Source organism: Macadamia integrifolia, chromosome 9 (assembly GCF_013358625.1).
Source record: "Macadamia integrifolia cultivar HAES 741 chromosome 9, SCU_Mint_v3, whole genome shotgun sequence".
Classification (NCBI taxonomy): domain Eukaryota; kingdom Viridiplantae; phylum Streptophyta; class Magnoliopsida; order Proteales; family Proteaceae; genus Macadamia; species Macadamia integrifolia.
In genome coordinates, this window is record NC_056565.1 from 17,064,829 (window position 1) to 17,078,513 (window position 13,685).

Genomic DNA, 13,685 nt, shown 5'->3' on the forward strand with positions numbered 1-13,685 from the left:
ACGCCCCCCCAAAAAATAAAAATAAAAATAAAAATGTTAAGATGTCTCTTCATAGGCTATGGATGTCCACTTCCAGTCTTAATATTCTCTTTCCAGTCTAAGTTTTTTTTTTCCCAAGAATTGATTTAATTTGGCAATCGCTGAGGTGAGTAGATCTTGGCTCGAGTCTTTTGAACTAAAAAGAAAGGGCGTACCCGGTCCATGAGGCTCCCGCATGTGTGGGGTTGGGAGGGGGGGCAAGAGCTACGCAGCCTTACCCCGAGAATGTCGAGAGTCCTTTGAACTCTTTTGGAAAAAATTCAAAACATTAGATAATAGTTCGAAAACTCAAGTTTGCTCTTGTTTCGACCTGACTGAAATTTTACTGAAATTTCGCCAAAACAGTACATTTTTTGGCTGTGAGTTTTGGTTGGCTATTTTGGTCAATTTTCAGCTGGAATGACTGAAATATTGCCAATTCCTTAGTTTGCTTGTTATTTCGTCTCAGCCTTGTCAAAATCACCAAAATTTTGGTGATTTTTTGAACTATGATTTTAAGTCATTGAGTGAAAGGAGAAAAGCAGGAAGATGCACGAGAACTGGTGTAGGACAGCTTGGTTCTGGTAGGAATTAGGATTTAGAGGGTATTCAGATTGTCTAGTCTGGATGATGAACCCTTGGGCCTCCATCCAGGGGAGGACCAGGACCCAGTTGCGAAAGTTTTAAGTAGATGAGGAGTTTTTTCTGTAATTTCTTTTTTGTTTAGGTGTTTTGATAATTATTTATTAATGGGTGGAGTTTTAGTTTTTGAAACTTTTTGAAAGTTAGTGCTGTTGTCTCGGGGTCCGAGGAGAGCCAAGTTAGAGTTGTTACTAAATCAGGATGTTCTACATAACGATACTTTTTCTTTATTTTTCTTCTCTGTGCCCTTGACTGGCCTAAGTGGTTGGAATCCAATTTTTACTGCGTGGTCAGAATCCAATTTTTACTTCTAGGAAACATGCATTCTTCTGGATTCCAAGAGTTTGCAGTTGATCTGGTGGATCTATCAAGCCACCTAGGTTTGAATATGGGTTTCGGGATCCTGCAGTGTTAGGTCAGGTAGGAATGAAATCTTACATAAGGTTCTTATTTTGCTTATTGTCCTGGGAAACCCTAGACAATTGGTTGTTTAGGTGCCAAGGCCTCCAGACCAGAACGAGGGGGAAAAAGGGGGAAAAAGGAAAGAATGGGCGAAAGAAGGAAATAAGAGAACATTTCCAGAAATAGGCAGAGATTCTTCTCAGCCTCAAGGCTGCTGGCTACTGCCTTGTGTCACTTTGGCAATTGGGGCATAAGCCCTAGACAGCTGGTTGCTTAAGTGCCAAGGCCTCCAGGCCAGAATGAGGGGAGAAAAGGGGGAAAATGGGGAAGAATGGGCAAAAGAGGAGAATAAAAAGAAGAATTTACTGAAGATGGGACTAAGAATAAGAAAAAAACATTTCAAGATACGGTAGACACTAGGCATAAAATGGGCAGAGATTCGTGTAGGCCTCAAGGCTGGTGGCTACTGCCTTGTGTGACCTTGGCAACATGACACTTGGCACCAGACACGCCTCTGGCTCCCCCCTTCCCCTGGTTGGCCTGCACCTGCATGAACTGCCTGGTTCTTAGGCTTTGCATTGTTGTATCTTAGGAATCACCTTGATGAAAGTGTAAAGTCTTCTACATCCAGGTTAATATGGTAGGTGAAAATGAACCACTCTATAAGGCCCTCAGCTCTTGAAAAGGGACTACTTGAAGGTTGTCTCATCTCTTTTATGTTAAGTCTTAAATTTGGAAACACAGAAGACAATCGGATCAATAAACTTGGGAACTCAAAAGGTTATTGATGAGGTAAGCTAGGTTGACACAAAGCAACACTGGCAACCTACAGAAAGCAGAATACTAAAGTATGAAAAACACAGCAGAATCTTGAAGTGAACAGAACCTGCAAACCATTAACTTGATGAAGATGGAACTAATATTTTCGGGAGGGACCTTTATGGTGGAAATATCAAAGAGAGTTAACGGTCAGATGGACAGAATCTTGCTTGGAGAGAAAATAGAAGTCTAGAAAACAAAAAATAGCAAGTCAAGAAAACTAATATAACTCATGATCCAACCATCCGATGATCACCATATTTAGGTCAAATAAAGTAGGAACGGAGGAGAATAACATAGTTTAATTTCAGTACAAGTTGATGGCTAGATTCTCAGAATCTGTTGAGTGAAGTTTAGACTTTGTTGCTTTCCAACAGTAAGTCACAGACATGTTCGGATTTAAATAAACACTAATGTTCATATTAGAGATCACCTAGAGGTTGGCCATGATGATAGTGCAAGCTGCTGGAATATTGTTGGAACAGTAAATGAAAGAGAAAACATGAGAGAAGATGAAGAAAGGAAGAATAAGATATGACCAATAAGCTTCACCACCTATGGCATGCGTTTGAGCTTCACCACTCTCCCTCCAAGGCTTCTTCTCCACCTTGGTTGTGATTGATTCACCACAACATACTCTCTCATGGAGCAAACTTTATCCAACAACCAAAATCGTGGGCTGTAGGAGCCCTACCTCTCCATTTATAGGGATGACTTTTTCTGTGGGGGAGTGCAGACTCGTCACAGTCTCTCTCTTTCCTCCCCATGTGAAATGACCTATGTGGGCAGAGGAGAGAGGCAGATTGTGGGGGTGCTGGTGGAGGCTGCACTCCCCCCACAGTGAACACTCTCCCTTATTTATAAGTATTGAAACATTATAAGGAGAAGAAACTCCCTTGTGCATGGGGAGTTGCTTGGCTGCCAAGCAAATAAAAAAAGGTAACAGTTACAATGGAAATAAAAATTAATCTAAAATAGAAACTCCTACTTGGCATAACTTGTTCACCCAGTAGCTATCACATGGAACTAGAAACTAAAAGTAGCTATTACATGAAAATATGGACTAAAAGTAGCTATAACATGAAAATAGAAACTATGAAATTATCCAAAAAGATCTGGACAACTCCCATTCCTTCCCACGCCATCTGTCCTCATGGGGCCACACTAAGTCCTCGTGAGCAGTACCTTGTGAACCATGTGAACAGTCTTCTTCCTTGAACTGCATCAGTTATTCATATGCAATTATTTTTTCCCTTATTTATTGATCTTATTTATTTATATATTTGAAAATGGCTGTTACGTTTTCACTGGGGATTCTATGCCCTTATGGATGTAATTTCTTTTACTGTTCACTGACATGGAACTTCTACTAAGGCTCTGTTTTATTACCTGGTGAAAACTTATTCACAAGGAATGATTCTGGTAAATCTCATGGTTCCATGGACTTTACCTGAACATTTTCCTATTACTTGGTTTTTACCTGGAAATAAATGGAGCCAAAAGGAGAGAAGCCAAATTCAAGGAACAGTTTCTGCAAAATCATAAAATTGTCTCTGAAAATACAGCGCAAGAATCATTATGATGCTTAACTTTTTTATTGATGGGATAACAGATGGAGTAGTCTAATTACATTATTTTATTCATTTTATTTATTTTTTAGGAGGAGTTTTCACATCTAATGCAGGGTTTATGGACTAAACTCTATTTGTCCTCTTTTGTTCATTTTCAGCATCAATAGATTCTACAGCTCAGACAGGACAAGGTGATTGGCAGGAAGAGGTCTATCAAAAGGTGGTTTCCCAGTGCTCTTAGTTTTTTTGTTCATTGTATTTGCTTTTGATCGTCTGTTCCATATTCTGTAATTCCGTCATATTTGAATTCAAGTGTCTTTGCTAAATCCTGCTTCTACCTTCCCCTCTTGTGTGGTTGGGTGTTATAGATTGTGCCAATACTCATATGTAACTGCGCATTTTTATTTGTTGGGTCTTAATACTGTTTTTAGCCATCATTCTTTGTTCTGTAATGGCTTTGGTGCACTCACAAATGTTTTCTTTTTCTTTATCCTTTTAACACTGCTGATAAGAAAAAGGCTTTTTGAACACTTTGGAACAAAAAACCTTTTTAATGGTTGAGTATCCAAGCTTGCTTCAAGTCAGCAAGGGGTAGCAATATAAATAGGAACCCACTTACTTCCATCCTTTTTGAATGAAAGTAGGGGCATTTATTGTGAATGGATTACCAAGAATGACTTTACTGAGGATTCATGGGGTACTTAGTACTTGCGATCTTCCAAGTGTGGGATATATCATTGATTTGTTGGAAGAAGAGGTTGAGTTATATTCTGATTCTGAAGAGTCTAAATGAAATTAGGGAGCTTGAATATCAAAGTGCAAGCCTTGGTGAAGTGGCGCTTACTATGGAATTAGGTGTGGTTTTCAGTTGGTTGTGGTTTTTACTTTATTTGCTCTATTCTATAAAGCACTTGGATGGGCAAGAAATGATACAGGCAGATAATGTGTCAACATTCTTTCCTCGCTTTGTTACGCATTTTCTGATCTGCACTTAAATACGTGGCCTTTTTGCATTGGATTTGCAGATTAAGGCAATGAAGGAAATGTTCTTACCAGAACTAAATGAATTGTACCAGAAAATCGCTGTCAAATTCCAGCAGGTATCTTTTTTTTTTCAGTGACTAGATTCCATCTTATTTATTCTCTAAAAATGTGCCACAAAGTGTTAATTGTTGGCAAGACAAACTTGTCTGCATGCCTTCTGCCTAATTTTCTTGTTTGGCAGCAGGATGCTCTTCCACAGCCGCCAAAGTCTGACCAAATTGAACGATTCAAATTTTTCAAGAATTTGTTGGAGCGCATGATAAGTTTTTTACAAGTTTCCAAAAATAATGTAGTACCTGCTTACAAGGACAAGCTGGGTGCATATGAGAAGCAGATCCTTAATGTTCTTAATTCAAATAAGCCTAAAAAACCTGTTTCCTCACAAATGCAAGGACAACAGCACCTTCAGCCACCTGGTGGTCATCCGCATTCCATGCAGCTGCAGCAGCAACAGCAACAGCAACAGCAACAGCAACAGCAGCAGCAGCAGCAGCAGCCACAATCTCAACTTTCTCAGTTGCAACAGCATGACAACCAAATGAATCCCCAAATGCAAACAATTAACTTGCCATCTTCTGTAACATCAATGCAACCAACATCTGTGTCTAGCATGCAGCATGGTTCATTACCATCATTATCAGGCCATTTAGGGGTTTCAAATGGACAGCCAAACATGATGGGTTCACTGCAGCCTGCTTCTAATTTGGAGTCGGGACAAGGAAGTTCATTGAGTTCATTGCAGCAAGGTGTTGGCAGTTCTCTTCAACAAAATACTGTGAGCATGCCCCAACAGGAAAACATGAACACATTGTCACAAAGTGGTGTTAACACATTACAGCCTAATATTAATTCCCTTCAGTCAAATTCCAATATGATCCAACACCAGCATCTGAAGCAACAACAGGAACAACAACAATTGATGCAAACACAACAGATAAAGCAGCAATTTCAACAGCGCCAGATACAGTCACAATTGACTCAACAGCAGAAGCAGCAGCTAATGTTGCAGCGGCAGCAGCAACAACAACAACAGCAACAACAGCAACAAAAACAACAACAACAACAACAACAGCAACAACAGCAACAACAACAACAACAACAGCAGCATCAACAACTACAGCAGCAGTTCCAGCAGCAACAACAGCAGCAGCAGCAGCAGCAGCAGCAGCAGCAGCAGCAGCAGCAGCAGCAACAGCAGCAGCAGCAGCAGCAGCAGCAGCAACAGCAGCAATTACAACAGCTAAAGCAGCAGCAGTCTGCACCATTGCAGGCACACCAAATTCCTCAGCTTCATCAGATCAATGAAGTTAATGACATGAAGGTGAGACAAGGTATGAGTGTTAAACAAGGAATTTTTCCACAACACCACTCAGCAGGCCAGCGCTCGACATATCACCATCAACAGTTGAAAACAGGTGGTCCATTTCCTATTTCTTCTCCCCAAATCCTTCAAGCTGCATCCCCGCAAATTTCTCAGCATTCTTCCCCACAGATTGACCAGCAAAGTCTGCTAACATCACTGTCAAAAGCTGAAACGCCTCTGCAATCTGCAAACTCACCTTTCATTGTTCCTTCTCCTTCCCCTTCTATGGTACCATCTCCAATGCCAGGGGATGTTGAGAAACAAACTTCAGGTGTCTCTTTGCTCTCAAATGCAGTGAATATAGGACATTCACAATCAACAGTTGCACAAGCCCCTCCTCAATCTCAATCCCAATCCCAATCCCAATCCCAACCCCAAATTCAACCCCAATCACTAGCCATTGGTACACCAGGTATATCAGCTTCTCCATTGCTTGCTGAATTTACTAGTCAGGATGGAAATCAGGGTACTGCATCGGCAATCGTTTCTGGCAAGTCAAGTGTTACAGAGCAACCTCTGGAGCGACTAATGAAAGTGGTTAGTTCCATTTCATCCATCCAGAATGTTAGTTTGTGCAGTGATATCATTGTCATTGCAGACATATTTGTGTTGGATACTTCAGTGGCCATTGATTGTCTACGATGTAAGATTAATGAAAAAGGCTGCATGCAACTATATCTTAACTTTGTTCTCCTTTTCAGGTAAAATCGATGTCATCTAAAGCTCTCAGTGCCTCTGTCAGTGACATTGGGTCAGTTGTGAGTATGATTGATAGGATAGCAGGATCAGCACCTGGTAATGGTTCAAGAGCTGCCGTTGGAGAGGATTTGGTAGCCATGACAAAGTGTCGTTTGCAAGCAAGGAACTTCATCTCACAAGATGGTAGTGCAGCAACAAAGAAAATGAGACGCAATACAAGTGCTATGCCCTTGAATGCTGTATCATCTGTATGTAGTGTTAATGATAGTTTCAAGCAATTAAATGGTCTTGAAACATCTGACTTGGAGTCAACTGCAACATCAAGAATCAAGAGGCCTAGAGTTGAGGTATGTTGTGTATTATTCTAAAAGGTTTGGAACTATTGGAGAAAGTTATCATTATGTGATTGCAAAGCTTTTGAATATGTACTCTCCATGACATTTGATTAAATAGCCTTTGTTGAGGTAAGTGCATTGCTTACATTATGTGTGGGGTTTCATATTGGAACAATATTGATATAGTTGAACAGTTTCTATTTTGTGTATTTCCCTGGTAGATTCTCCTTAGTTCAACTTCATTATTTTATTTCCTTGTCTATAGTGAAAATATTTCTATTTTTTAACTTTGATTTTCTCGACCACTGTATTAAAATGACAGAATACTGAATAAATCACAAGGTATGTACTGAAAAATAAAAGGAAATATTTTTTTAAAATTAAATTACCATAATGCCCTCACTCCATGGACTTATCCAAGGACTCATCCTTGCAGCCTAACCCACCATTTCTCCAATGTTTTCTTGAGCAAAAATATCCCCTTTATGTTCTCATTTTGTGCAATCTGTGTCATCTGTAACCCTTTTTCATTCTCTTCATGGTTGTAAGGCGATCCAAGGTGGTGGACAGGTTTCTAAGCGCTTAGGTGATAAGGCACCCGCCCAGGAGACCAAATCGCTAAAGTGTTATACTTTATTTTCCCTTTTTTCTAGCATTATTTAGTATGCTACATATACCTTATATCATAAAAATTCAACATTATGCCACAGCCACATCAAGTCATCAAAAATCAGCATATATAAAAATATATTTTTTTTCTAATAAATCTGACTAGTCAAATGATTTTATTTTTACATGAGATTTTTTGTATTAGGTAGAGCACAAAACCTGTTTTCCAACTATTCTAAGATTACTTAAATCCAAGTTGTAATGATAAAGTTATGTTCTGGTCAAAGTTATATTAAAGTGATCGAATGCTGTTAGAAGCGTCTGAACGAAAATAATTTTATAGACAAAAAAAAATCGAAGATTATTTTACCGCTCTTTTACTTCTTAGCAATTTTTTACAATGATAAGATTTATGAATTTTCAGAATTGAGAAACCCAAGCATTTGAAAGTTGTAAATTGCCCCTACAACAAAAAATCTAGTTTTTGTTCTTGGACTTTGGGGGGGGGTTTGATGTTTATCCTTTTAGAATTTGATTTTTAAGTAAATAAATAAGTGTTGTGCTTGCACTAAGGCGACGGTCGCCCAAAACCCAACTAAATCCGCCTGGACTCCTAGGCAACGCCTTAACAACTATGATTCTCTAACTTCCTCTTGTCTATACCAGTTATCCCTTCCTCTCCTACCCACCGGCTGCACAATGGAAGGCTCTCTCTCTCTCTCTCCCTCTCCCTCTTTGTGTGTGTGTGTGTGTGTGTGTGTGTGTGGTAACTTTATTGTAAGCAATTGTAGCCTGGATAAGAACTAGGAAGGAGAATTTTATCTTCCTCGACCACATCACAATGTATGCTCTTGGTGCCCTTACTCGTTGTTTGTTATCAGTGGTTCATAACAACCTATGCTACATTTCTATCAGTGGTTCGCAGCAACCTATGGTATACTTTTATCAGTGGTTTACAGCAACCTATGCTGCACTTTTATCAGTGGTTCGCAGCAACCTATGTTGCACTTCTGTTTATCTTCTTTGTGAAGATTACTACTTGCCTTTCTTGAGAAGGGCTTATAACGTTGTTGTTGATGTTGCGGCTATGATATCTTGGATTGGACATAAAGGTTTTTCTTTATTGTTGCTGCTGATGATTGGTGTGCTTGAGTTGGCGTTGCTATCATAATGAAGTTCTCTTTGTTTTCAGTTTTCACTGGCATCTACGACTGCTATATATGTTCAAGCTGGTACTGCTGTTAATATCTATTCTTGTTGGTCCAAATTGGAGCTTTTTGAGTATATATATATATATATTTTCTTTCCTTTTACTCCCATTTTCATTTTTCATTTCTCCTTTTTTGTTTTGCACAAATCCTTGTAGCCAATCTCATTAAGTTGGGATAAGGCTGGGTTTGTTGTTTGTTGTTGTATATATATATATATACACACACACACACTCCAGCTTGAGGGGGAGTGTCAAAGACTTGTACTGTGAAGGGTGTTTGTCATTGTTACCATGTGGCGGAGTGTCTTTACTTAGTTGTAATTGTTAGGCTATGAGTAGTTGTAGTTGTAGTTTACTTTCTTAAGTTATCTACTTCCCTTGTAATTTAGAATTTACTTTTCGTAGGCTTCCTACTAAGAGTCAGTTGCTTTATGTTATAAGTATTGGGGATAGACCACGATTGGGAATTTGGGATATACTGAATCCTATCATGGCGCTAGGATTTCCCTCTTCTTAGCCATCGTTATTTCTCTCTTTTCTAATTCTTTCCTTTCCTTCTTCTGTTCTTCTTCGTAGGTCCTGGTTGTTAAGATCAGCTTTTGTTATAAGGGGGATGCTCCCATATCAAGGCTTCAGTCAACTTGCCAAATCCTTCATTATATGCCCTCATTATGACCAGCCAAATCAACTCTTGAGCTTATGAGGTTTAGGTTTAATCGAACATGTATGTTAGTGCTTAACCATATAATTTCAATCCAAACTAATAAGAGTAGGTGGGTTTTTTTTTTGGGGGGGGGGTGGTGGGTGGAGGGGGAGGATGTTGAGATCAATTTACAGTGAGTAGAACACCATAGGAGACACCTTAAGCTTTGTAATAGCTTCAGAATCCCTAATAAAATTGAAGAATCCAGCACAATTTGATCCCTAATTGTTGTAATAATGGGTTTTATGGGTATTATAGAGTCCTACTGAACAGTTCCTTAAGTCCATTAGGGTTATGGTCTTGTAATATTCTAGAATATTCTATTATAAATAAAGGGGCCTGGTCTCTATGAAACACAAGCTCAATTTCTCCAATTCAACATGGTATCAGATCAGAGCCATGAAACCCTAAAACTATTCTTCCCTCACCATTCTAACCCTAATTCAACACTAATATGGCTTAATTTATTAAATTCAGAAATCACAGAAGTAAGAGAGTGCTAGTGTGCTTCTTAGAGGTTGGGAACTAGGGGTAGATTAGTAGAAGCACAACAGGTAGTAATCCGCTGCAATAATGCAGGAACTAGGAACTTTTAATTTTTGTCAAACTAAAATCAGAGGAAAGTGCAAGTGATGAGGACATCATCCAGGGATTTAGGACATATCAGAGGCGACGCCGACATGCGCAGCGACATACCACTTCATTATGGCTAAATGTCCCTTGTTAACTTTTGCGGATGCATATTTCTGTTTACTTATGTGTAACTTGTTTTATTTTGTTGTATTTTATTTTATTTAGTGTCCTAACTGTTATGTACTAATGTTGTAAGGGAGTTATTGCTGGAGAAGTTATTAAGGAGTTATTTCTCTTTTTTTTTTTTTTGGGCGGGTGGGGGGGGTCTTAAAAAGGTTGTATTTTGGAATGGAAGATAATGAATGGTGTTGGAACTTGTGAGATTTTCTCCCATTCTCCCATTTTCTGAAGCATGAGTGATTCCCTGCAAGTGTTGGAGTGAATCCAAGTTGGTGTGAAACCAAGTCCCTCTCTCATATGCTACCACTCTCTTCCTCTCCCCTATTCCTTTTCCACATGCCCCATTTGTTCTCACTTTTGCCTTAAATTATAGCCTAAAACACAATGGGGATTCATCAATTGACAGCAAGGAGGCACTAAGGACACATTCTGGGAGTTTGGTAGTGACGTAGCACTTGAGTACAGCATTCCCACTCGTGTGACAGAACAGGAAGGTACTGACCTATCATGTATCCTTTCTCAAATTTACATGAATCCTAGAATGAAATAAATTTCCATGAATCCTAGAATGAAATTCGGAAATTTCCATCATTTATGGCTGCTGTTAAATCTGATTTTCTGCATGTATGTTTGTGAGTTTTGTGTTAGTTACCTTCCCGAACCCAAATTCACTTAATATTTGTGACTTTTATTAGGTTCCCCAAGCCTGTCCTGTGTCCTGCACCAGCAAGTTCATCTTATGCCCTAAGATTCAGTTTTGTGGACTTGTATAGGAAATAGAATCCATGATATTTGATGCGTCAGGTTGACAGCCGGCACTTATTATAATTAGCCAGAACCCGTCAATCTTTTTACATGGATCCTTGTGCTAGTCCTTGCTTGGAATCTCTATGTAGCTGACCCCATTAAGTTGGGATAAGGTTTTTGATATTGTTGTTGATATTTAAGGATTAGAAAACATGACTAAAATATAGAACAGAAAGTTGAACTGAAGCAGATTGTCATACGGCTTTCTAGTCCTCCTAAAACTAAACTCCAAAAGCACCCAAAAAAAAAAGCTATACTCTAAAATAATGAAAATAAAAGATGATATGGCCTGACACCTCAAGCCTGTAATCCTAGTAGATTTCTTTGTAGAACTGCTCATGATGTTTCAATACTCGTACGTACAAAACAGATTTGATTTCTCCACAGATTTTGAGCTTCTCCATCTGATTGACTCCCAATGAGCTGAAGATTAATATGACTTCCCAAAATGCCACCTTGTGACACGTGGGCAAACATAGGGCTTCAATGCCCATCACCTTTTCAAAATGCAAACATGATTTTCTCTTTGAACCCTCAAAGCTGCTTGTAATGGGGGAGTGATCCTGATTACGTTTCAGTCCTCTTGGCATTGAGATGGCACAATGATCCACATACCCCTCCCTGGTTGAAATAAGATTTTCCATGAACTGGCAGACTGTAGGCTTATGATTGGCAAAGGTGTGATTGTTCAAAGTTATATCCTCTTTGTGCACACATTCATGAGCAGGTCTGGATACCAAAGAATCTTTAGGTCATGTGGTAGGCTTTCCATGATGCTCTATGGTTACAGACTTGCAGTGTTATTGCAACTGTCGTAGATCATCCTTGCATGATATTCTGATTTATGATTTTTTGTCTTATAGAAAATTATGTGATTAGGTTTTCTTTTTTCTCATAGCCTGGAGGAAAAATCATAAAATTAGCTTGGGGCACATGTCAAATCTAATGTTGTGTTAACCATGGTCATTTCCATGTGCAGCTGTGCCAGACTTGTAACCATGGAATGCCATTTTTGAAATCAAATGCTTAAAAACTGATTCTATTATTTGCTTTTCTAGAGGTATATTGTATGGGATAGTGAGACCATGATTATGTTTTTGGAATAAAATACACTTGTGGCTTGATGCTTATCCATTCAGATTCTGGTTTATATTGTTCTATTATGCTGCTGTTGGTATGTCACTAGATTGTAGTATTCTCTTTTCCATATATCAATAAAATTATTACTTAGTCCAAAAAAAGTGATTACCTTAGATTGTGTCATATTTTGTTAAAAAAAATTTGCACATTTTTTTCATGTCATCCCTTTTACTCTAGGAGTGAGTACAACTGTCTGCTCCTTTTCACAGGCAAACCATGCGCTGTTGAAAGAGATCAGAGAGATAAACCTGCAGCTTATAGATACCGTGGTGGATATCAGCGATGAGGATGTTGATCCAACAGCAGCTTCTGCTGAAGGTGGTGAAGGAACTATTGTCAAGTGCTCCTTCAGTGCAGTGGCTCTCAGTCCAAATTTGAAGTCGCAGTATACGTCAGCACAAATGGTGAACCTTTGACTTTTCTAAGATTTGATCATTACATATTTATGATGTATTTGTATTTATTTTTGTGTGTATGGCTATGCAGTCCCCAATTCTGCCTTTAAGGTTGCTTGTCCCCACAAATTATCCGAATTGTTCCCCTATGCTCTTAGACAAGTTACCAGTAGAGCTGAGGTAAGTGCAATTGGCATTATGTTATCTATATATTTCCTCTCTATGCAAGGTTTTCCTTCTGAGAAACTGAGTGTAAGTTCCTCTGGAAGATCTGCATCCAACTCAAAGCATCCCAAGAGATGTACTGCTTGTTTTTTTGGCATCCAAGAGGTTTCCTGCAGTGTGGATCTTAGTGAAGTGGATGCAGATTTGACTGGTTGGAGCTAGGACAACTGTCAATTAATCATGGCTCATTTATGTTATATTTACCCCTACTATTGATGTATGACCACGAAGAAAATTCATTCCCTTCTGATTTTTGATCTCTTGTTTGATGCATAATGGTGTGACAGTAAGGAGTATGAAGATCTCTCGGTAAAAGCGAAATCGAAGTTCAGCATATCCCTCCGCAGCCTTTCACAACCAATGTTACTGACTGAGATGGCGAAGACATGGGATGTTTGTGCTCGTGCAGTTGTGGCTGAGTATGCACAACAGAGTGGAGGGGGAAGCTTCAGCTCAAGATACGGTACTTGGGAGAACTGTGTGAGTGCTGCTTGACATTTTGTCTGCATTTTAATCCAATGAATTACGTCAACGGGGAAGTGGCTCACAGCTGAGAAATGAGAGTGATCCTCTATGTACTACCTAGGATGGTTGCTGCTGATTGCATCAGTTCCTAATCAAATGGTTGAGTGACTGGCTATATTTTGATCGGAAGCACTTCAAGTCCAAGTACAATAGTGGTGATCATAATCAAAGCCTTACATATAATGTGTTCTTGTAGCTTGAATTCTGAATCAAAACTTTAGTGGACCTTGGTAGTAGGCCATCATCTTCTATGCTGACTCTTAATGGTAGTGGTCATGCAGGGTCCTCTTTTTGTCCCAGAAATGGTTATCTGTGATCGAGTTTTAAATACTTACGGATTTAATCCATACGTTGCGAGACTCTGGATTACATTCTGGGTTTGCTTGTATGCTGTTGCCTATAAACAATGAACACCCCTTCCCCCA

The 13,685-nt window shown here is 39.2% G+C and overlaps 1 protein-coding gene across 8 annotated transcripts in view; it reads left to right on the top strand.

Annotated features, from left to right (window-relative positions):
- LOC122088307 (mediator of RNA polymerase II transcription subunit 15a) overlaps window positions 1–13,634 on the top strand; it is a 64,012-nt gene extending 50,378 nt beyond the window's left edge. For 4 of the 8 annotated variants that reach the window (XM_042657517.1, XM_042657518.1, XM_042657519.1 and 1 more), the window contains exons 6-13: window positions 3,611–3,672; window positions 4,478–4,552; window positions 4,678–6,396; window positions 6,561–6,905; window positions 7,443–7,510; window positions 12,324–12,519; window positions 12,602–12,690; window positions 13,023–13,634. In XM_042657517.1, coding sequence (XP_042513451.1) covers window positions 3,611–3,672; window positions 4,478–4,552; window positions 4,678–6,396; window positions 6,561–6,905; window positions 7,443–7,510; window positions 12,324–12,519; window positions 12,602–12,690; window positions 13,023–13,230 — 2,762 coding nt within the window. In that variant the 3' untranslated portion in view covers window positions 13,231–13,634. The remainder of the gene's footprint in view (window positions 1–3,610; window positions 3,673–4,477; window positions 4,553–4,677; window positions 6,397–6,560; window positions 6,906–7,442; window positions 7,511–12,323; window positions 12,520–12,601; window positions 12,691–13,022) is intronic. The other 4 variants (XM_042657521.1, XM_042657522.1, XM_042657520.1 and 1 more) reach the window with 3 other exon arrangements.
- The last annotated feature ends 51 nt before the right edge of the window (window positions 13,635–13,685 follow it).